Raw genomic sequence first — 24,688 nt, forward strand, 5'->3', positions numbered from 1 at the left:
TGGTGTGTGGGCCACACTGTAGAATGTACACCTTCAAGGGTCACCGAGGCCACGGCATGGAGAATAGACTTCCTGGGACAATAGTGGAAGCTGACAGGCACTTAGGAGGTGTCAGCGGGAAACCTGGAGTCGGGGAATAGCAGAGGACATGGTGAAATATGGACATTTTCTTTTTCTTCCTTTAAGAGATGGGGTCTCACTATGTTGTTCAGGCTGGTCTTGAACAACTGACCTCAAGCGATCCTCCTGCCTTGGCATCCAAAATGTTAGGATTACAGGCGTGAGGCACTACACCTGGTCTTAAAACCTGGACATTTTTGCAAACACTTGGATGTCAGGGTGGGAAGCAGGGCAAGTCCAGGATGAAGCTGGGCTCTGAGCTTGTGTGTTTAGTGATGACAGGGCTGTTGGCTGAGCATAGGGTCAGTGGGGAAGGGCCAGGTTTGGGGCCGGGCCGGGGAAAGGGCGTGTGAACTCTGTGAGCTGGATATGCTGAGCTTGATGATCCTGTGAGACTCGCAGGTAGAGAGGAATTGTACGCTTTAATTCAAGGAAAAAATGGCAAAATACAAAGGACACATAGGACTCTTCTGAGGCTATCATGCCTCTTCCAGACGGTTTTAGATAAGCAGCAAGGGCAGCCTCTGGGTTTCTAGAGGCTGTTTCCTACAACATGGAGGCAGGTGCCTCTCTTTCCTTCAGTATCTTGCTATAAGATTTTGTGACTAAAACTCAAGAGAGAAGAAAACAGCTGGTGTTCAGGTCAAGCCCCAAATTGTGATGCAAATGTGGTGACATAAATGCAGTGGTCCATTTCCAAGACAAATTGCCTTGAATTGGCCTAGGTCAGCAAACTACAGAAGAAACAGGATACACTAGGCCTCTGCTTAGATCGTCAGTGCCTGCTTGTCAGCCTCCCCCTTCCCCCTTTCTCCCCTCCCCCTTCGTTGCCCTCACCCAAACCAAAGAAATTTAGTCTAAGATGAAAGTTTACTAGCCTGCAAAATAGCTCATTTTATCTATTCGTATCAGCCTGCCCAGCTACTTAGGTCATAAGTCAAATGCTTGAAGAGCCCCTGGGCTGACTAGGATTGCAAAGCATTGTGGGCTGCAACAAAATGCAGCAGGACAACGCTAAAAAGACACCTAAGACCCCTGCCCAACAACCAATAGGTGATGTCTGGGAAGGTTGTGAACCCATAGTGCTCAGCCTATGAGGAACTCGGGGAGGGACCTGCACACTAGGGGATAAATTGTTTGTTGAAACTGCACTGGCTGTGCCTGCCCATCAGACACCCAACCTTGCAAGACCGTCATCAAAAGTCTCACTTCCGCTGTTCTCCGGGTCTCTGAGTCCGTTCTTTGGGTTTGGACGGGTGAGTTTGTTTCTCACAGATGCACCAGTGTTCAGGAGGAACTGAATGTCTCACTCGGGGAACAGGCTATATTGGCAGGAGTGAAGTGAAGTCTTGGGTCTGGTCCTCCCTCTACCCAGAGGTGTGCTGAGCAGCGGTGTGTCTCTAGACAGGTGGGTCTACATTCCAACGAAGGGTGCCTTCCCCATGGTCTCCCTCTTTATAAAACACATAGAAGGCAAGCCTGTCAGTGGGGAAAGAACGGGCTACTTGGCTCCAAGGCAGTCTGGATGTGGCTGCCATGCTTCGAGGACACAGAATGCCAGCTGCCTGCACTTGGGAACCCTGGGCTCAGGGGAGTCACGTTCCCCGGCTAAGGGAGGAGAAGCTCTCAGCTCCACTGGAAGCAAGGCTTGGGTGGAAGGGGAGGCCCCGGCCAGCTTTGTTTGGGCAACCCAGCGCCACTTCCAGATAATTCTGATGATTGCACCGCCATACAGGCAAGGTCACTCATCCATGTCATGCCAGAACGAGGACCCCTGTGAGAATACACTCACACCAGATGTACAACCTGATAGGGAAGAAGCCAATGGCCCGCTCTCTTCCCCTCTCTACGGGAGCTTGTGTCTAATGCTTGTGAAAAGGCCACATTCAGACTGTGTCCTTGTTAGTTTTCCACCACACTGCATGGCTTTTAGCAGAGCAAATCACTAGGTGGTAATTTGCACCCTGAAAGAAACATGGGGGCGCTGATGAATTGAATATGCATGCTAACAACATCACCGCCGTTTCTCCCTGCAGTGTTTTGAAAGGCTAAGAGTCTGCCCTTGTGTGCAATGAGAACCACAGAGGTCTGGCGCACACAAGGACTTGCTCACAATTGGCCAAACGTGAAATGAATGAATCCTACTTCCTGGCAGGAGAATTCATTGCTGCCAGATGCTATCTAAAATACAACAAAAATATCCAAGGCTTGGTTCTCACAGGTGAAATCCTCAGAAGACTGGATATGTAAGGTGTTTCTTAACTTTAAAATGACCTAGCAGGCCGAGTGCAGTGGCTCACACCTGTAATCCCATCACTTTGGGAGGCTGAGATGGTGGATCGTTTGAGGCCAGGAGTTCGAGACCAGCCTGGCCAACATGGTGAAACCCTGTCTCTACTAAAAATACAAAAATTAGCCAGGCGTGGTGGTAGGCACCTGTAATCTCAGCTACTTGGGAGGCTGAGGCAGCAGAATCACGGGAACCTGGGAGGCGGAGGCTGCAGTGAGCCGAGATCTCACCACTGCACTCCAGCCTGGGTGACAGAGTGAGACACTGTGTCAAAAAAAAAAAAAAAAAAAAAAAAACCTAGCAAATTAGAATACATCATTTAATATTTGATCAAAAGATCAATAAGATAAGGGGTCATTCCAGACCATCTGCCCAAAGAAACGCCTGCTGAAGTATTCGCCTCTCTCTAGCTATTGATCTTTTTGGTGCCTGTTCTCTCTCGATCTAAGCTTTACAAAAAATGCTACATGCACCCTCTTGGTTGCTTTTTTTTTTTTTTTTGGCAATCCCTGTGAAAGCTTCTGATACCTCAATATCTCAGGGAACATTTCAAATAATCCAAACATTTTATGAGTTCTGGACCGGAGAGGAATCAAGATGTGGCTGACAGCAGGAATCATGAGCGTTCTCAAAGTATATGAACTGCACCATCTTCCCTAACAGGCAGTGGGAGCAGAAGGCCAGCAATTGAAAACACGGGTCACAGCACCTTTTATTCATCATCATACAAACTGATGTGACACGAAATACAGCCAACATCTCTCCAAACAGTCTTAATGCCTTTCAAAATCCAATGGGAAAGCCCAAGATGCCGCCTCTAGCGGGGAAGCCATGAGCCTTCCGCCTTTGGATGCCACAAATGGGAACGATAGAGGTACAGGAGGTCTGCCTTCCACGCCGGACCCTCCAGCACAGTCCCATGCCGGACACAGCGAGGCGGCACTTGACACAGAACGTTTTCCTGAGAACACGTCACACGCTAGAGCATTCCAGAGGCCCGAGCCCCTTCTCAACCCAGAGACCAGGATTCACGGGGAACAGCTGTACCTGTGGCCTCCCCGCAAGACTCACACCAGTGGATGGCACTCGAGTCCACAGCTGCACGGAGCTACGGGTCCAAAACAAATTCTCCACTGAGATGGGTCCACAGAGCCTAGTGGCCACAACGGCGGATCTATGTCTTCCTTTATGAATACATCTGTGCACCTTGGATCAGTTAAAAAATGAAATACTTCCTGTCATGATGATCAGTATGCAGAACCGCGTACAGATGAGGACTCTTCTGGCTGGGTGGTACATGGTTGTTGTATTTTGCTATCTAGTTTCTTTCATGCAAATTTGTAGCAATTGCTTTAAGACAACCTACTTTGCCTCAGACAGTGACCCTATTAAGACCACATATGTTTACAGAAAACTTGGGAGTTTGATTTTTCTTTAGAGTTCTCACTTACAACAAGAAGTAAAAGGTGTCTGTGTATTGAGATAAACAGTGGTATATACCACACAATCTAAATTAGGTTCTTTAACAACATTTGATGCGGTCTTACTCTAGGCACTAAAACAACTTCTTTAAAAAAATAAAATTGTGATTTCCAAGGCCTTTATTTTATAGGGAAGAGGAATAAAAGATCAATGCTAGTGGGTGTTTCGTCATGAGCCCAAGGCCCGTTGGGAGTCTCTGCGAGGTCATTTGCCCTTTAGATTCTGCAAAGGCAAAAAGAAATAGATATTGATTTTTAAAAATATACCTTAGGAGCCCTGGTCTCCTTCTGATTCCATGGATGCCTGGAGCACTTGTATCTGGAGAATGCAGACAATGTCACCCCAAGCCCGAGTTCATTTGATGAGACTACTATGTATAAAACAGTTAATTATATACATAAATAACATAAAATAATTCTCATAAATTAAAAGTCAAATGATCTCCCACTATTCATTCAACTGAGAGGTGAGAGCTAGGTGCGAGTGATGGTGGGTGAGGTGAGGAGGTGAGCCCCTCAGACCCTCCTGCATGCTGCCTGGGGATGAACTTTCCTTAGTTCCTTAGTTCACGAAGGCATATATTGCACAAAACAAATTCCAGCCCTGTCCTCAAAAGTCTGCTGTTTGGAGTGGAGTGAAGTGCTGAGAAAGTTGCGTTTTGAAAAACACAACCATCCTTTGTTCTGCTGGCAACATCAGGACTGCTCCTGATCAATTACTCAGCCATGCCAGTGTTTCCTCAAGATGGACTCCCAGTGAGTGCAGGATCTGGGATAACTGGCAAAGCAGGACACCTTAAGGCAGGTTTGTCCTCTCACTGTGGCCACAAACAGAGTACCAGGAAAGTTAAGAGCAAACTTCTCCCCACACCTCTCAGGGTTTCTTGTGGTGGGCAGCAGGAGGGCTGGGTGCTTCCCCCAACCCTGGCCCCTGCCCCCGAAACTGGTACACAGACACGACAGCACATGTCCCTGCACACACAGACCTGGCTGTTCACCGCACATTCAGTTTTAGGGGCAATTAATGCTTCTATTAGTGAACTAACCTCTCTGCTTTCACTACCACCTGGCAGGAAATAGCATTTTCTGTGTTTCATGAATACCTACACTTTTCCACTGTAAAGAGCCAAACTCATTCAATATTTTTATAGAAAACTGGTCATGAAATACATCAACCTTTGGAATTGAAGTTTAAACAGAAGGAAAATATGAATTTTCCCCCGTTTCTTCCACTCAGGGGATTCCGGCTGGGCTTCAGCCAGAATGGTACATTTGGATTGCAGAGAATCCTGAGACAACCCGGAGGAGCCGCTGGGGGAAGCAGGGAGGCTCACTCCTCACACACAGCCGCGCGACCCTCTGCATCTGGGCAGCTGTGAAGGGTGGACAGGGACCAATGGTCCTACAGTGCACATGACTTTATCATGTTAACATAAAACTGAAATACCATATTGGCCATAACAGTCTTGAACACATAATGTATGTTTGAAATAAAGTTAAAAAAAAAAAAAAAGGAAAAAAACTCTATTGGAAATCGATTCACGGATATTACTAAGATGCCTTTTGAGCTGGAGTCAGTGACCTCACGTGACCCCTTGTACGTGATGACCTTGACGAGCTCGAAGGCTGCAGGATCATGTGCGGGCGGCTCAGCACGCCTCACGTATGGTTTCAGCCCATAGTTGTATAAGAACCGACTCAACTCCTAGTTCAAAGAGAATAAACGTTACTTTAACTTCTATCTGCTCGCTTGCAAAAAAATCCAGAAGTGAGGAGAAAATGTTCCCTGCTGCCTGCTGCCACCTGTGAACACTGTCTGTGTTCTCATAGGAACCAAGCTCCAAAAGAAAAAAGAAAATGAACCATTTGTGTTCCTAATAACTTATCTGCTGCCTCTTATGATCCTGCTTCTCTCTCTGCTTCATTTTCCCGAACCCTGTGTCAGGCAAACACTGGTTCTGTAAGGGGAGGCAGACATGGCCCCGGCCCAGGACTTACTGCCTTGGTAAGGCATAGTGTGGAACCCCATCCAGTTTAAAACTCTGGCCTGCCAGAGGTCGCTTCTAGAGTTAAGCTGACAGACCGTAATGGTTGCTGGCGGGGGATCTGGAGATACTCTGCAAAGCTAAGTCAACCTTACATTGCAATGTATGACTTTTTGTTTGTTTGGTATCCAGCAAACAAATCTAAACAAATCCCAAACATCCCTCTGCAGTTCTTGCCCCGAGTCTCCCGGAACGCAGCTCAGTAGCTGTACATCTGCTGCTGCTGCTCCGCCTGCACCTGGGGCTGGGCTGCCTGCTGTGGGGGTGCCTGCGGCTGCGGGGGTGGCAAGACGTCAGTCTGGGGTACTGCCCGCCATGTGAGCGGGTGCTGGTCACTAAGCTGGCTCCCCAGGGGTGTGATGGAGTTGACCAGGGTCGTCAGATTGATGAAGTGGGCCACAGACTGTGGGTTCGAGGCTTCCGGCTGGGGGTGGATCTGGACGTCATTTTGGCGGTTGTGCAACATGGCAGAGCCGCTGACGGTATCAAAGGTCACGGTCAGGATTGAGTTGTCCAGCTGTAACTGGCGTTCAGGGGTGGTAAGGTGCCCCACGGCCACCGGCTGGAGATTGGTAAACTGAGTCGCAGCTGCAGTGGTGATGGGGGTCACGGTGATGTTGGTCAAGCCGACTGAGCTCGATGGTGTGGTCACATTTGGGTCACCCAGGGTCACCACTACCTGGAAGATTCACACACAACAAAAAATCAGTTCATTTTTGCAAAATGGGGAACGCAAGGACCTCCCCAGGATGCGCTCTGTGTTACCACACCAAAGAAGCACGACATTCTTTGGTGAAAGAGGAAACCGAGTTAATTTTGTTCTGGAAAAATTCCAGCGAGAAACAAAAACAAGAAACAGACACAATCATGAAGGCAATGAGAAGGAACTAAGAAACAAATTAATTTCACTGGCTAGAAAAAAGTTGAAAAAAGTAAGCACGAAAAAGACGGAAAACAGATGCTTCCTTTTCTATTCATTCCTCTGCAGTGCCCTGCTGTTGGTGAATGAAAATCGCACCACAAAGCTACAAAGAGCAATAAAGGTATCTGCAGTACCAATCGCTAATAGGAGAAAGCATTTTCTTTCATGGAAAGGGATGAAAGGCCAAAGAAATGAGGAACTTTTGCAATCAAGATTACCATCCCCCAAAACAAGAGAGAGAAGTGCAGTATTACACACAGACTGATCAAATACTCAGAGGCTTCAAAAGCAAAGTGACAAAGGCTGAGCAAGACAGAAGGTTCCACTCGAGAAAGTGGGATTGTGGGATCGTCTTCACCTTCCAGACTGAGGGATCCTTGCTCTCCAGCTAGTCAGCAAATGCACAGGGCTGAGCTTTCATCATAAGGGCACTTGGGTAGGCCACCTGTGACCTCCCCAAACTGTAAACAGCCTACCTAATTCCCACCAGGGCAGGGATATCTCTCTTCAACATGCTAGAATGTATGTTGCTACTAACAATGACAAGCATGATTTGTAGGTCAGAACACAGAAATGCTTACATGAAACATGCTTAAGTGAAAAACAGAGTATGTCTGCTGCCTTCAACCACATGAAGTCCACGTGTACGCTGTGTGTAGTAAAAAGAGATGCAGTCACACACACGTAAGGCTCTCATGCTTAGGGAAAGTGACCGGCACCTAATCAGAACATAAAGCAGCAAACTGACCTGCTGAATGCTCTGTACTGCGGAATTGGTCTCGTCGCCTACGCTGCCTGTGAACTCCGTCTCTTTCTCTGAGTATTCGCTGAAGGTGGCGTCCTCAGGCACCGGAGCGCCCGCCTCCTCTTCTGGCTTCTGCTTTCTCTTGTGACTTCGCTTGGCAGCTTTCCCGTGCTTCCCTTCGGCCAAATCCTCCTGCTCCAGAGTCAGCTCAGGCTGCAGGAAAATCAGTTTCAGCCAAGAACCAGGTTAGTCGGTCACGTCATGCAGCGGCCAGGGCAGCCCCAGCACTGCCCTGGACACACTCTCGAAACAGTGGGGACGCTTGTGGGCCACCGAGCTGCCACAAGAAACAGAGTGACCACAGCTGGGTTTTCTATTTCTAAGGATCGGGGCAAGTTCCTTTAGTTGCAGATTAAAAAAAAAAAATACATACAAGTCATATTTTTAAAAGTTGTATTTTATGCTAAAATGTAAACACTTCTTAGAAACTAACTTTTTAAGCCACTGGGTAAAGGGAAATGTTTCTGCCCGGGTGAGCTCCTAGAGCAAGGCTGAAAATGCTTTCAAATCAGGGCTCTCTCTTCCCCAAGGCTGAAACAAATCCACTATAAAAAACAATTTTGAATTAAAATAGATTTGACCACAAAAACTGCAAGGGACAGGAAACGAGGGCCCAGCTGCAGTGATAATCCCAGTGGGTCCCCTCCCCGCACGCTTCCCTGCAAGTGTCCAGGGCACTGCCGGGCTGTGACCACATCCTCTGAACCGGGCTGGCTCCACACCAGGCTCGCTCAGGCTCACAGAGGCCGCGGGGCAGTGGTGACTGGTGAGTGGTCACCTGCCACTCCTCTCGGGCTTCCTGTGCCATTCCACATGACCTGATCCTAACCCAGTGGCAGAAAGACCCAGTGTGGGCCTACACTGCTGTCATGGTGGGACGACCCCTCCGCCCATGCCTGTGACTTGCCAAGGGTAGAAATGGCCTGTGGGTTCTGGGGCTGGAGCTGGAGCTGCTGTACGTCACTCAGCCGGACCCAGTGCCCTTCATGAAGACTGCACTCTAAAGCGCTGTTTCAGAACAAGAGGCATACATGTGATCTTAGATCACAGAGAGCATGACACAGTCTCTTTGAAATAAAAAAATTTTTTGCTAACTAAAAATTTAGTATTAACTAAAAATTTCTTTAAAAACTAAGTTCATCTAATTGGTATGTTTAAACTTATTTTGCTTAGAACAATTTAATGATTGTTCTAATTTATTTATTTTTTTTTTTTTTGAGACAGAGTCTCGCTCTGTCGCCTGGGCTGGAGTGCAGTGGCACAATCTTGGCTCATTGCAACCTCTGCCCCTGGGTTCAAGCAATTCTCCTGCCTCAGCCTCCTGAGTAGCTGGGATTACAGGCGTGCGCTACCACATTTGGCTAATTTTTGTACTTTTAGTAGAGATAGGGTTTTGCCATGTTGGCCAGGCTGGTCTTGAACTCCTGACCTCAAGTGATCCACCTGCCTTGGCCTCCCAAATTGCTGGGATTACAGGCGTGAGCCACCACGCCCAGCCAATTGTTCTAATTTCTATTTTTTTCTGGAAAACATCTGTTTTCCAAAGTGAGATACACCAGTATTCAACAAACTGAGGTCGTAGAAACTACAGAAACGAGGAGATGATCTAAGAGGTTCTGAGGGGAAGAGAAGCCAAGAAAACACAGTCACCTGGTCACAGGCTTGCCCAGAGCCGCTCCCTCCTGGCCTGTCCAAGCCCCTCTGGTCCCCTCTGCAGGTGTCCACTTACCCCAGAGTTTCTGAGCCCCTGGGACCCTGTGCTGCTCACCTGGACGATGCCGATGGAGGAGGCGTCGATGGTTGTGGCCTCCGGGAGGTGGTCCAGGTCATCGATCCTCACCGCGAGCACCTATGAGGAGCACAGGGCGTGAGCTGGGGGTCAGGGTGCTGCTAATGCAGGTGGGAACCCAGAAGCCACATACGCCTCGGGACCACCTCCCACCACTCCTGCCCTTCCCTCCCAGGCATCCCCCGCACTTCCCAGTCTCCTCTGTTCAGCTCTGACTTTGAAACTCTGTGTCCAGAAGCCCAGGGCTTATTCTCACCCTTTATTTCATGCTCCCGCAATGCTCTTGCCCCTGTATCATCTCACGTCCACTCCCCCAGCGGGGAGACTGTGTCCTCCCTTTTTGGCCCCCCACCAAAGGGGTGAGGTTTCAGTGGCGTTTCTGTTATTTCCAAGGGAGACCACAGCAAGGTAAGATACAGTAGAATAAACTTGTTTTATGAGCAATCACCAAAAATGAGACATTTGTGCCTTACACATCGTACTTTTCAGTTGAATCCATATACAAGTGCTTTCATTTGTTGGTTTTGTGATGAAGTGACGCCCTGCCCCTACCTTCCCTCCAATGGCCACACTGAACGGGGTCCTCAGCACGCCCCAAGTGTCCACAGGGCCCCTCCCACCAGCTCAGTGCGTCCTGCCCAAAAGTGAGTGACCTTCACCGCCCACACCCTGCTTACAGCAGTTGCGTTTGTCCCTGTGATGACCTAATTAGATCATAAGAAAGACAACGGAAAACGAGTACAGAGACAGCTGAACATGATAAAGGGGAGGGGCTAAAAAACAAAATTAGCAAGAGTCTTCCTGTAAGGGTGCTTCACCCAAACAGCTTTGAAAACATCTTTAAATTTCTGATCAACTAAAGGAAGTTAAAATGAAAAAGCAGACTATGCTTTGTGAATGTAACTCATTTAAAAAAGCAAAGAAGTGCATCATTAAATTTACATTCTATGACTAGGTCTGGGCCCCTTCCTGGAAAAGATGGCAAACAAAGGCTGGCCTGTAAGTGTTTTAAGTTAACATAAATCCTGCAATGGCTTTGAAGACTCCAGTGTAACTCTCATTGACACTGAGCACAGATCTATACTGTGACACTCACAAAGGACCCTGAGCAAAAGCAACCAGACTGCTGTGGACGCACTCTCTACCGTCACCACCATCACCACCATAAGCACCACCACCACCATCATCATTACCACCTCTATCATCAGTATCATCACCATCAACACCAACACCACCACAACACAACCACCTCCATCACCATGACCAACACCATCATCACCAACACAACCACCTCCATCACCACTACCAACACCATCACCAACACAACCACCTCCATCACCATGACCAACACCATCATCACCAACACAACCACCTCCATCACCACTACCAACACCATCACCAACACAACCACCTCCATCACCATGACCAACACCATCACCACTACCAACACCACCACCACCAACACAACCACCTCCATCACCATTACCAACACCATCACCACCAACACAACCACCTCCATCACCATGACCAACACCATCACCACTACCAACACCACCACCACCAACACAACCACCTCCATCACCATTACCAACACCATCACCACCAACACAACCACCTCCATCACCATTACCAACACCATCACCACCAACACAACCACCTCCATCACCATGACCAACACCATCACCACTACCAACACCACCACCACCAACACAACCACCTCCATCACCATTACCAACACCATCACGACCCCCTCCATCACTATCATTACCCTCATCACCAACACTGTCACCACCATCACCACTACCACCACCATCATCATCAGTACCACTATCACCATGTGGCATCACCACTACCATCCTTATCACCACTATCACCATCACCATCTCCACCACCACCACCACCTCCACCACCATCACTACCACCACCACCACCATCACCACCATCACCACCACCACCATCACCACCATCACCATCTCCACCACCACCACCACCATCATCATCTCCACCACCATCACCACCACCACCACCACCACCATCACCACCAACACCACCATCTCCACCACCACCACCAACACCACCACCACCACCACCACCACCATCACCACCATCACCACCACCACCACCACCACCATCACCACCATCACCACCACCACCATCACCACCATCACCATCTCCACCACCACCACCATCACCACCACCACCACCACCACCACCACCACCATCACCACCACCACCACCACCACCACCACCACCATCACCACCATCACCACCACCACCATCACCACCATCACCATCTCCACCACCACCACCATCACCACCATCACCACCACCACCACCACCATCATCTCCACCACCATCACCACCACCACCATCACCACCATCACCACCAACACCACCACCACCACCACCACCACCAACACCACCATCTCCACCACCACCACCAACACCACCATCTCCACCACCATCACTACCACCACCACCACCATCACCACCATCACCACCACCACCACCACCATCGCTACTACCACCACCACCATCACCACCAACACAACCACCTCCATCACCATTACCAACACCATCACCACCCCCTCATCACTATCATTACCCTCATCACCATCAACACTGTCACTACCATCACCACTACCACCACCATCACCATCAGTACCACTACCACCATGTGGCATCACCACCACTACCATCCCTATCACCACTATCACCATCACCACCACCACCACCACCACCACCATCACCATCACCACCACCACCACCAATACCATCACCACCACCACCATCACCACCATCACCACCACCACCACCAACACCACCATCTCCACCACCACCACCAATACCACCACCACAAACACCATCACCACCACCACCATCACCACCACCATCACCACCGCCTCCACCATCACCATCACCACCATCACCACCACCACCTTCACCACCAACACCACCATCACCACCATCACCGCCTCCACCATCACCAACACCACCATCACCAGGTCCCCCATCACCACCATCACCTTTACCACCATCTCCACCACTACCTCCACCACCATCACATCAATACCATCAGTATCCTAGTCACACAGTCTGAAAGCTAATGCCACCAAAGAACCACCATAGAAGCATTAGCTTCACTCTTCTTAGGAGGTAAGAAAAAAGTGAAAATTGCTTCTGTGTTTTGTTTTTAATGTAACATTCATTCAAAGTAAAGAGAAAAACCATAGCTTGGAGTCACAAAATAGTATCAATCCTAAAAGATTCTGAATCTCTGTAAGTAGTTTATGCCTGTTTAACTAGTCCAACAGTTAAACTATAACTAGTTTAACTTAACTAGTTAAGTTAGTCTGACTCCAACAAACACCTTCTTCCTCCTGAATCTGTGGCATCACCAACGGGGACAGGCTCAGGGGGACCGTTATCCCACTCTCAGACAGCCAGGCCTCACTGCGGTACATACACAGCTACGCAAAGCTGATCCGAGTCCCCTTCCTTCCCCTCACACTGCTGTCTAGGGTTGTCTCTTCCATATCCTTTATTCTAGTTTGTAATCACTTTGCCTCTCTGTCTACTTCTTATTTTTCTTTCTGTCTCCTACCCAGACCATAAAGTCCAGGAGGGCAGGGATGGACCCTGGCTGGCCGGCCCATCACATCACTGGTAGGCATTTGTTTGAGTTAATGTAGAGGGAAACAACTGTGAGATGATCAAAAGGAATGACACAAAGAGAGCACAGGATAAAAGGCTGGAGAAACAAATTGGTTCAAGAACAAAGACGGACAAAATCCCCCCGCACCACCTTCCCTGGGTCTGGAAGGCTTTCCTCTTGAGTCACTTGGTTCTGTCTGGGTTGGGCTTGAAGGGATGGGCAACACACAGCCCAGCTGAAGGAGCAGAGCACAGAAGGTGAACTTGCAGTCGGGCCACCTTAGGAAGTGGTTTAATCCTGGTGAGAGGACTCTGCCTGACAGGGTTTGTGGGAGATGTCTTTATCAGGAAGGCCTCTCCACCCAGCTATGCACATCGAAACCCCGGTGTGCAAAAGTGATGTGCACAGTCTTTATCAATACACTGAAGTCTAGAAACCCACACGTCATGGAGCGGAACCGCTCAAACGCCAGCCTTGCTCACGGGCTGCTGGGTGGGCTGCAGGGCCTGCCCTGCCCCTGGGGCGCCAAGGTGGTCCTGGTGCTTCGGGTTCCTACTCCCCTGACTGTTTTCTAGGTAAAAACACCAGCTGGCCACCACATGAAAAGGGAAGCAATGGAGCTCAGTTAGGGGGATCCAAGCTCCCCGCTGAGCAGGGCACCCCCGCTGAGCGGGGCACAGGGCAGAGTATGCAGCCACGGTCCCCTGGCTTCCTGGACCAGAGAGCAGGTTGAGTCCCTGCATCTCCCTGGGAGGCTGATCGGGCTGCAGAGGAACAGGAACACAGCGATGTCCCGGGTCACCCCCAAACTAGGGAGCCACCAGACTGACACCTGAGGCAGACGGTGCTTTCCCAATTCCAAAAGGAAGTCACTTTCATTACAGGACATTGGAAAATGGAGAAAAATGTGAAGACAAGAAATTACCCATAACTTCAAGAACGTGGGAAAAATCACTGTGGGATGTTTTGCTACCTTCTTTACCTACCTCATTTATATAAGTGAGTATTATATATACACACAATGTGTGTGACGTGTATTGTATATACACACATTATATATGTGCACAACATATACTGCTCTTTCACGTATGTAATGAGCATTTCACAATTTTATTTCAGATCCGTGTACGCATGTGTGTGCAGGCAAACACACTGCTAAACTATCACTAATTGAATCATGTTCCTATTGCAGGGTATCGAGGGGTTGGAATAATCATTTATTAAACACTCGAGAGATATTGTGATGCTGCCTTCAAGAAAAACATCCCACGGTGAGAGCGGCAACGCGTGCCAGCCGGCCAGTGTGGTCACTCTGAATCTGAAACCCCCTGCCCCCTCAACAGGCAAAGGATGCCGTCCTCCGCCGCTACCATTTGCGTTTCTGGGATGCGCGGTCAGCTGAACGCCTTTCCGTGTGTTTTTCACCACGGCTGTTCTTCCTGCATGAGCTCCCTCTCCCTGTACACCCTGAGTGCGCTTCGCATGTTTCTCAGTGAGTGCTTGTCATCACTAATGTTAACAGGCTCTATCTGTCTAACACAGTCACGGCTTATGCAGATTTTTTCTTTTTTTTTTTAGATGGAGTCTCGCTCTGTCGCCCAGGCTGGACTGCAGTGGCGCAATCTCGGCTCACTGCAACCTCCGCCTCCTGGGTTCAAGTGATCCTGCTGCCTCAGCCTCCCAAGTAGCTGGAGCTACAGGGTGCCTGCCACAATGCCCAGCTAATTTTTATATTTTTAGTAGAGACGGGGTTTCACCATGTTGGCCAGGCTGGTCTCAAACTCTTAACCTCGTGATCCACTCGCCTCTGCCTCCCAAAGTACCAGGATTACAAGCATGAGCCACCGTGCCCGGCCGAGTTTTCATTTTTCCTTTGGCCTGTATTTGTTCTGAGTGCTTATGGAGTCAAACCTGTGTTCACAACTCCTTTTGCTGCTTTTACACTTAGAGAGTCTACTCCTTTCCATGACCTGACAACCAAGTTTTCCTCTGGTTTTGCCTTTCAGGGTGCTCCTTCTTAAAGCACATTTAATTACGGAACATCCTGGCCCTTCCTGTGGAGCAGGCTTTCAGAGCAGTTGGGCTCTACCTGCGTCTGTACAATTTCCCCCTCCACATCCTCAGTGTCATACTTTACTCGGCCCCAACACCACGTGGAGCCCCCATTTTGCACATTAGTTCCGTGAGTGGGAAGAATGGGGGGAGTGGCAGGGCTGTGCTTCCATCTTGCCATAATTTCAGGGAGGACGTAATTTATAACCTTAGCAAAGGTCCGCCTGAGGCTCTCCTAACCTCTCCCAGCCACTCACTCAGCGCCTCCTGTGTGGCAGGCAGTGCCAGTCACAGACGCACCTAAGACTCAGGGCCTGCCTCCAGTGCTTGGGGTCTGCAGAGGGAGGTGGGCCATGTGCCAGCATAGGGGTGTCCAGCGCATGGCCCGCTGGCAGGGCACGGAGGGGGCACAGCCACCAGCTTACCTCGGGGTGCTTGCGCCGCATGTGTCGGCTCATGGAGGCCCTGGTGGACACCTTCGTCCCGCACAGCTGGCAGCTCTGCGCCTCCACCTTGTCGTGTGTGAGCTGAACGTGCTTCTGCAGCATGTACTCGGTCACGTACTTCTTGTCGCACACGGAGCACGTCCACTGCTTGCCCACTTTTCACACACACGCAGACACATATGCGCGTGGAAAGGAAGAGACACGCAGGTCACTAGTGCAGCCATTCCAATGACCCTGGCCTGCTGGACGAGGCAAGAAGCCTGTCACGCCCTGCCCGCCCTGAGAGGGCCGGTGCTGGTCCCCGAGCACACAGGAGCACAGAGCCTCTGTCTCTTGGGGAGCACTGTGGCGGCAGCTGCATCACTGAACCAATATGAGAAAATTCAAGAAGGGATACTTGAAAGCTGTGGCGGGTTGGCCTTTAGAGGCCAAGGGGCCACCATGAAGCCAAGACACCACTAAATGTGCTGGAACCGTCTAGATAACAGAATCGTCGTTTTCACCCCGCAGGCGCTCAGACAGCCCCGGCAGCCTGCCGCGTGTGGCCCCGAAGGCTCCTTCAGGCTGTGCCGCTCACCTGTGTGGATGAGCTTGTGGGTCTCCATTGTGTTCCTCTCGCTGAATGTCTTCCCACACAATTCACACATGAAATCTTTAATCCCTGCAGAGAAAGGCGCACATAACTTCCTATGTTTAATGAGTGTCGTAAGCTCACATCAGGGCGTGTCTTCTCCCTGACACGTTCCAGGCACTGCAGGGCCTTCAGGAGAAGGTAAGTTGCAAGAAGACGGCAGGCAGTGAACGCTCATGCCCAGCCTCAGCCAGCAAAGTGTGGCTTGGAAAGTTTCTGCTTCCGTGGTGACATTTCATATTAAAAAAACATGAGATGCGGGAAGGGCTGTCTGAAAACACAGACAGAAAGTGGAACCCACACGTGGACAAGCAGAAAAACGATGGGAATTTCTTTAAAGCATTAATGTATCCATACCTCCCCTTAGTCCAGGAAGCTCTTAGGCAGCATATGTGATATTACAATGAGAGAGGAAACAGTAACTGAAATCAGGACCAATGGCAAAGAGGACACAGACAAGCCAAGCGTAAGAGACAACAGAACTGCCGAGCTCGGACAAAATGAGTGTGATTCTTCAAAACTTGACTAATTCAAATGAGAGCTGATGCCAGGCACGGTGGCTCATGCCTGTGATCCCAGCACTTTGGGAGGCCGAAGGAAGATCGCTCGAGTCCAGGAGTTCAAGACCAGCCTGGGCAACATTGGTGAGACCCCGTCTCTACAAAAATAAAATAAAATAATGAGCTGGGCATGATGGTGTGTGCCTGTAGTCCCAGCTATTCGAGAAGCTGAGGTGAGAGGATCACTTGAGCCCAGGACTTCAAGGCTGCGGTGAGCTGTGATCACACATCGCTGCGCTCCAGCATGAGCAACAGAGAGACCCCATCTCTAACAACAACAAAAAGGCAAATTAGAGCTTACTTGACTTTTTTTTTTTTTCTTTTTGAGACAGTGTCTCACTCTGTTGCCCAGGTTGGAGTGCAGTGGCGTGATCTCGGCTCACTGCAAGCTCCGCCTCCCAGGTTCACACCATTCTCCTGCCTCACCCTCTCTGAGTAGCTGGGACTACAGGCGCCCACCACCACACCCAGCTAATTTTTTGTATTTTTAGTAGAGACAGGGTTTCACCGTGGTCTCGATCTCCTGACCTCGTGATCCGCCCGCCTCGCCTCGGCCTCCCAAAGTGCTGGGATTACAAGCGTGAGCCACCGTGCCCGGCCTTGACTTTTTAAAATATTTGATAAGTACTCAGTCAGTCCTGGCTCATGGATTGGCCTCACGGGAGCCAGAAGCGGATGCTTTAATAGACCAACACCAGAAGTGGCAATTCCTCCCGCACGGCCACTCGTGCCCAGGGATTCTAAGACCCAAGGGAGGGGCCTTAACCCCCTAGAGCCTCCCAGAGTAGGGAGGGTCCCTCCCCAGGTCCAGGGACAAGACCAGGAAGTGTCACTGTTTTGTTGCTTGTTTTAAGGACACTTTTGATTGACATCAAACTCATAGACAGAAAAACACAAATTGTAAGTGAGTGTGTGGCTCAACAAATTTCCACAAAGTGAATGAACAAAACAACCAGTTCCCTGATTACTAGGGAAAAAGAACCAGCATAGCCATCATCGTGACAGTCCCAGGGTCAGGAGGTGCACGGCAGGTGGCCTTGTGGTGGAAACAGGTTTAATTAGAGCCCGGGGGAGAGGCGTACAGATAATCCTGTTAAAATCTGTTATTTTATGGATGAGGAGGCTGAATCTCCCAGGACAGTCTGTGGAACTTGAGAGGGTGAAGATGAAAAGGCCAGCCCTTAGCGACTCTGACTGAGAGCGTCTGGGAAAGAAAACCCAAGCCTGGTCTTTAGACAAAGCCTCTCAGATGATTCAGGACATCCAAGAGCGAGCATCCCCTACAGACGGCTACGTGAGGAAAGTTTAGAGGACATTCCTCAGAAGCTAAAGGACCCCAAAAAGACACCCCAAAATGCTTGGAGAAACAAGACAAGCTGTGGGCCACTGCCCTGAGGAACGGCCACCGCCCTGGGAACAGCCACTGCCCTGGGGAACAGCCACTGCCCTAGGGAACGGCCACTATGGGGGAGAACTTGGGAGTGTGTTTGTTTCACCAGCCCAGACACCTTGCTCTGACAGCTGTCAGCGCCCCACCAGGCAGCACAGGAACTGTGCTCCCCGGAGCGAAGGGAAACGTGTGGCACTTAATTACGTATGTGGTCCACACAGAGGGAGACAGGGAGGAGGCCAAAGGTGGACCAGCTTCCTCCTGGTGCAAGTGCTCACATCAGCTCACGTCTGAAGGGCTCTGGGGGATCAGGGGCAATGGCCCTGCTTGCCTAAATAGGGCAAGCAAGAATGGAGTCTACTGTCTGTTTCACCCCAAAAACTGATGGGGAGGTGGACCCTATGAATGTCCTTTAAACTAAAGTTTCCCCTCAAAATGGGAACAAGACAAGTAATTTTTAAAGGCACACTTAACTCAGTCCTGAGGGCTCACTGTGGAGCATGGGACAGAGGCCACCACAGCCCAGTGAGCTGGTGGGCGGCAGGCAGAGTGTGGGGTGTTCTGAGAACCCAGATGAGGGCATGCGGTCCAGTCCTGGGGAGCAAGAGTATCCCAAAAAAGGTAAAGCATATACTGGATAGAGATTCCCCAGGAGAGATGGGACAGTACACTTCCAGAAGTCCAGGGGCAGAGGAGGCCGGCATGCCCGGCCAACCCAAAGCAGACCCGTGTGGCAACGCGCGCCCCCCTGGGGAGCAGGGGAGGAAGGCAGGCAGGTGAGGCGGGCCAGATGATGGCAGGACCCAACATGCAGTTGAGGGGCCCCCGGGGAGCACTGAACAGGCTCACGCCAGGGAACTTCACACTGAGACACAACTCCACCACTCAGGGACAGCCTCCTCTCAATTCTGATGTCTCAATTTTCTCTCCACAAGCACACACACACTCGCCCATACAGAAGCATTTTATGAGAATGGCCTTGTATTAGCATTGCGCAGGATGCTCTAGTGTTTTATAAGAATGCCTTGTGTTAGTGATTGCGCAGGCTGCTCTTTGACCTGTCGCATCACCGACTCCTTTCTGTGCACATCAGCGTAGTACACACATCATCCGAGCGGACACCTTGCTCTTTTCTGGATGCACCATGGCTTAGCCATTGCCCTACCGAGGCCACGTCTGACCTTCCAGCGCCTTCCCTAACACAAAAGATGACAAGCAACCTTGCATGCACATCCCTGGCCCTTGTCTGGTCGCTATTTCTTGTGCACATTCCTGAGGGGGAAACAGCTGAATGGGAGGAATATTTAAAGACTGACCAGTCTCCCAATGCCTGAGGTGAGCTGTGCAGCATGCACTGCGGTGACAAGGCCCCTGTGGGAGGGGGACCTTTTGAGATACACAGCTGCTCACCACGGCCCCAGGAAGCTCTCTTGGGGAACCCAGCACTCACTGGGAGTCACAAAGAGGAATGGTCTCGAGGCAGTTCTCTCTTCTCCCACAGCCCACGTGGCTTCCCTACGCAGTGAGTGCCGTGGCTGGCGCGGCCCGGGCATCGGACTCACCCGTGTGCCGCTTGCAGTGCTTGAGCATGTTGACCTTCTGCGCGAACCTGCGGTGGCACTCCTTGCACTCGTACTCCTTGATGCCCTTGTGCAGCTTCATGTGGTGGCGCAGCGCGTGCTTGGTCTTCATGCCTTTGAGGACACAGCGAGTCAGAGGCAGTCACACCCCCACGCAGCCCACCAGGGGGACCGTGCCTGAGACCCTGGGGCAGGCACAGGCAGCGGCCCATGTGGTACTGGTGAGGGTGTGGGCCGGCCCCCGAGGATCCCGGTCAGTCCACCAGTGGTGAGACCTGGGAAGTGACTGGACCCAGAGGCCGGGAGAGACTGACTGCAACATCAGGTGCACTCACTCTTGCCAGGGCCTGGCCAAGCCCTGACCACGCGAGCAACGCTGGGGCAGTGGGTAAACTTCCCTGCGTGCCCACAGCAACCCAGTGGGAGAATTCGGTGAGAGATAGATTAATACAAGCATGACTAAGGGTTCCCTTCAACCTTGACAATGTGAGTGGTGATTGGGATTCGGACACGAGATGGTTTCAAGAGTGGCTTTCAATCTACCTTTAATTTAAGAAGCCAATCTTAAGAAGCTGAAATACTCCAAAGCCTCACTCACACAGCCAGTGGAGAGAGGGTGGCCCTGGCATAGGGGCTGAGTCAGAGGGTGTGGTGCGCTGGCAGGGACAGCACTGTACAAGGCCCTCCGCAGGGGGCACAGGCATGTGCGGCTTGGTACACCTGACCGGGAGGCTGACACGCACCAGGGCACAGGGCGACCCAGCCCAGAGGCAGCCTCCCCACCCCCGAAGAGGAGCCTTCACTGTGCCTGGCCAGGGCGGTGGGCAGCCTGCACTCCCAGGCCACCGTGTTCCCTCCACATTTGGGGAAGAACTACTGAGCCTGAACACAGCTTTGTCGTAAGCTGGTCAATGGTTCCCCTCCGATTCCACCCTCACCAGATGCAGGGGTGACCGTACACCAGCTCCTGCCAGAATTCTAAAGGCCGGGCCAGAAGACCTCCCTGGCTACGAGAAAACTGCGCGGCTGGGCCAGCAGGGGGAGCAAAGGCCCCGTGATGAAGCCCGCCGCCAGCACACACAGCTGCAGGGCTCCTGGCCTCGAATGGGGACGGCACCTGCAGGCCTATTACCAATGACCGAAGAGTGATTTCACCTGAAAAAGTTACTTTCAAATCTTTTTGATTAAAAAAAAAAAAAAGAGCGCCGGTCATTGCTGACACGCCCAGACCCCCGCACTTCCCTCTTCCTGCTTCTAAAATGAACATATTCCAAATTTCAAAATTAATGCACAGTCACAGAAAAACCAGAAAATACAGAAGAGGTGGCATCTCCACATTCTGACCTCCCCACCACAGCCAGCGTTGGTGACAGTAATGTTTTTTCTTCCATTTAACAAAGAAAATCTGCCAACAGTTTCAAAATAAACATGACTGCCACACAGAGGAAATTTTAAAGCTTGCTCTACTGGGATTGTGATTCAATCCATTTACAAATTACCAAGGGGAAAACTGATGTTTTTTAAATACTTATAATTTCTAATCCTGAACAGGGGATGCCTTTTTTATAGCTTTCAACACCTGGTGTCATATTCCCACTGGCCACACTAAGTTCTTGCAGATCATTCCTGAGTAGTTCAAGGCCCATGATGTGATTCTGAACAAGACGTTTTCCTCCACACACACAGAAAACCTACTGGCTGGGCCCCCGCCCCCACTGCTGGTGACAGGCTCTCACGACTAACAGCCTCCCACTTGGTCCCCGACACTGACTAAGTCCCTGGTCAGGGCTAGAATTTCTGGAAAAAAATGTAAAGTAATAATATGCAACAGTGTTTCTTGCAACACTGTAATAATAAATGACTGTAACAAAACAACCAGAAACTTTATAAAATAAAGGGTCTGGTTATATGAATCCACATGACGGAATAGTACCAAGGGTTTGAAAAATAAAATCAGGCAACATTTACGTGTTCTGATATAAAAAGATCTCCAAGATGTATTTTCAAGTAAAAAAAATAGCAAAGTATCAAAAAAACAAATGAGCACAAGCATGTGCCGGTATGTACTAGCAATTGTTACATGACAGCAAGATGACAATACTGAAATTTGGTATTCTGTAAAATAAATCTGGCAACTAATGTATTAATGCCAGCATTTAACTATTCAGAATTCATTTTAAAAAACCATGCAACTAAATAATTAATACATTTCAAACACTAAAATGTCTACAACATTATAAAATGTGGCTTTATCCCACACCCCTCGACTCCCAGGGCATCTGGTGGCATTTGGGGACTCGCAGGGGACCCAGGTGTGGCTCCTCTCTACCTGCCTAAGAGGCCCGGCCCTGAATAAGCCCCTACCCCTGCCCCTCCTGTCTCTACACGCTACTCAGGACCCCTCCAGCCAGGCCCACCACGCTGTCTTAAACATTTTACTTCTTGGGGGCATTGGGGAGGAAAGGGGAGGAGCAGGTGGTGAAAGGGGCTGGGAGCTTAAGGCAGACGCGGACAAAGAGCAAACCCAGCCTGCCCGCTAAGGCAGGCAGACACTGCTACCGACATTCTGTTGAGAGAAACCACCTGTCCCGCTAAGGCAGGCAGACACTGCTACTGACATTCCGTTCAGAGAAACCACTGCAGTGGCTCTGCGAGGACTGGCTGGGGTTTGAGGGGAGAGGAACTACGCCACCTTCCAGACCCGTTTGTATTGTTTAAAAAATATGTCTTGGCGAGGTGCATGCGCCGTTTTTTAATAACCACCCATGTGCCGTCCGTGCGCACAGGTACCCTGGAGGAGAGGCAAGAGCCTGTGCTGGCCTCTGAGGTGAGGAATAGAGGGCCAGGAAGTGGGGAAAGGAAAGACCCCCCTTCTGGCCTTTTCTGCAGGCAGTTCTTTAAGGCTTTGACACGCAGCGTTATTCTACGGGTGCTCATAGGGGTCACCCGGCGAGTGCAGTTCATGGAGCTCCTGTGTTTCCATCACACTGTCACCGTGACAGCATGAGCAGCGTCGCCTGAAACAGCCCAAGACAGACCTGCCGCTCCAAAACTTTTAGGAAGTTGTTTTTTAAAAAAAAACAGGGATGGGTAAAAATTCTGACATGTACTGGAATTATCTTTTTATTTTGCTTACTAATTTGAGACATTTTATTAATAGGTTTGTTATTAATGAATGTTCTGCCGTTACAATGAAGATTCCTCGGCCGTGGTGAATTCCTCTCTCACCACGCAGCCGATTCTAGTCTGCGTAGTGAATACGCTGAAGGTTTTGCATCTACTGTCGGACCCCATGGTGGCTTTGGGAATCATTCTATACTTTAAACAATTAGATCTTGCATTATTTTCCTACTTTTAAAACGATTTGTTTGTGCCTTTAAATTTATCACATCTTTCTGCTTTCTGGACTACTTGATTTTTCTTGCAGATTCCTGATTTAAATCCTACCTCATGTCCTTCTTTCCTTTTAAGTAAGCAACTGAAGCCTATGGGCTTCCAGGGCCACACTCTGGCAATGCCTCTCGCACTATGGTCCATGTGCCAGTTCTCGGTCACGTCCCCTTCCAGAGCCCTGCAGCTGGGCAGCCTGGCCCGTGGCCCCGGCGCCCGCACCCACCTTTCCCACACTCGGCCTGTGGCCCAGGCCCTCACACCCACCTTCCCCACACTCCCAGTTCTCGCTCATGTCCCCTTCCAGCACCCAGCAGCCGGGTGGCCTGGCTCATGGCCCCGGCGCCTGCACCCACCTTTCCCACACTCGGCCCGTGTCCCCGGCGCCCGCACCCACCTTTCCCACACTCGGCCCGTGTCCCCGGCGCCCGCACCCACCTTTCCCACACACGGCCTGTGTCCCCGGCGCCCGCACCCACCTTTCCCACACTCGGCCCGTGTCCCCCGCGCCCGCATCCACCTTTCCCACACTCGGCCCGTGTCCCCCGCGCCCGCACCCACCTTTCCCACACTCGGCCCGTGTCCCCAGCACCCGCAACCACCTTTCCCACACTCGGCCCGTGTCCCCGGCGCCCGCACCCACCTTTCCCACACTCGGCACACAGGTACTCGCGGACGTTGTCGTGCACACGCATGTGCTCCTTCAGCATGTCCTTCCTGGCAAAGGACTTCCCACACTGCTCGCAGGCGTGGCTCTTCACACCTGAGAACACAGGCATCCGCAGCTCAGAGCCAAGCAGCTCCGACCTGCAGTGGCTGCAAAAAGGATGCACCAAGGAGAGGGGCCCAGCCCCACCAGCAGCTGGAAGCACAGTAACAGGGGTGGGGTCGCCTCTTCAGCGGCCTCCACAGAGCCCTCCCGGGGATCCTGTGACTCCAGTAGATCCCTGAGGACCTGGAGGGGTGAGGGGGCTGGGGGCGCTGGGCTGTGAGTGGCAGGGCTGATAAGGACGGGAAAAGCTGGAGAAACAGTGGAAGGCACGGGGGAGGCAAGATGCGACGGCTGTGTGTATAGAATACGTGGAGACCCCCCGGCATCCCTCCCTGCCAGCCCCCTCCAGCGAGGGCCGGGACCCCACATCCTGACAGACACGCACCTGTGTGGATGAGCTTGTGGCGCTCCAGGTTCCCTATGCTGTTGAAGATCCGCCCGCAGATCTCGCAGGGGTGGATGTACCTGAAACCAGAGACAAGCTCAGGATGGCCGCACAGCCTCGGGGCTCCACGGCAGCGAGGGCACTTTCCCCAGCACCTTCATCTGCAAAGGTGAGGCAACAAGGTGCCACGGGGATGATAAAAGCAGCAAATATTTGAGCCTCTGCCACGGGCTGAATCGTAACCCCCCAAATTCCTACATTGAAGTCTTAACCCCAGCACTTCAGAATATGACTATGTTTGGAGATGGGGTCTTTGCAGAGGTGATTACATGGAAACGAGGCCATCAGGGTGGTCCCTGACCAATCTGACCAGTG

At 50.9% G+C, this 24,688-nt stretch overlaps 1 protein-coding gene across 1 annotated transcript in view; it reads right to left on the reverse strand.

Moving 5' to 3' along the window:
- Window positions 1-3,097: 3,097 nt before the first annotated feature.
- PRDM15 (PR/SET domain 15) overlaps window positions 3,098-24,688 on the reverse strand; it is an 80,862-nt gene continuing 59,271 nt past the window's right edge. The window contains 8 exon segments of the mRNA XM_054542567.2: window positions 3,098-6,615; window positions 7,607-7,816; window positions 9,432-9,512; window positions 15,585-15,760; window positions 16,183-16,266; window positions 19,749-19,880; window positions 23,800-23,919; window positions 24,314-24,393. Coding sequence (XP_054398542.2) covers window positions 6,136-6,615; window positions 7,607-7,816; window positions 9,432-9,512; window positions 15,585-15,760; window positions 16,183-16,266; window positions 19,749-19,880; window positions 23,800-23,919; window positions 24,314-24,393 — 1,363 coding nt within the window. The 3' untranslated portion in view covers window positions 3,098-6,135.

This window comes from Pongo abelii, chromosome 22 (genome assembly GCF_028885655.2).
Source record: "Pongo abelii isolate AG06213 chromosome 22, NHGRI_mPonAbe1-v2.0_pri, whole genome shotgun sequence".
In the NCBI taxonomy this organism is placed as follows: Eukaryota; Metazoa; Chordata; class Mammalia; order Primates; family Hominidae; genus Pongo; species Pongo abelii.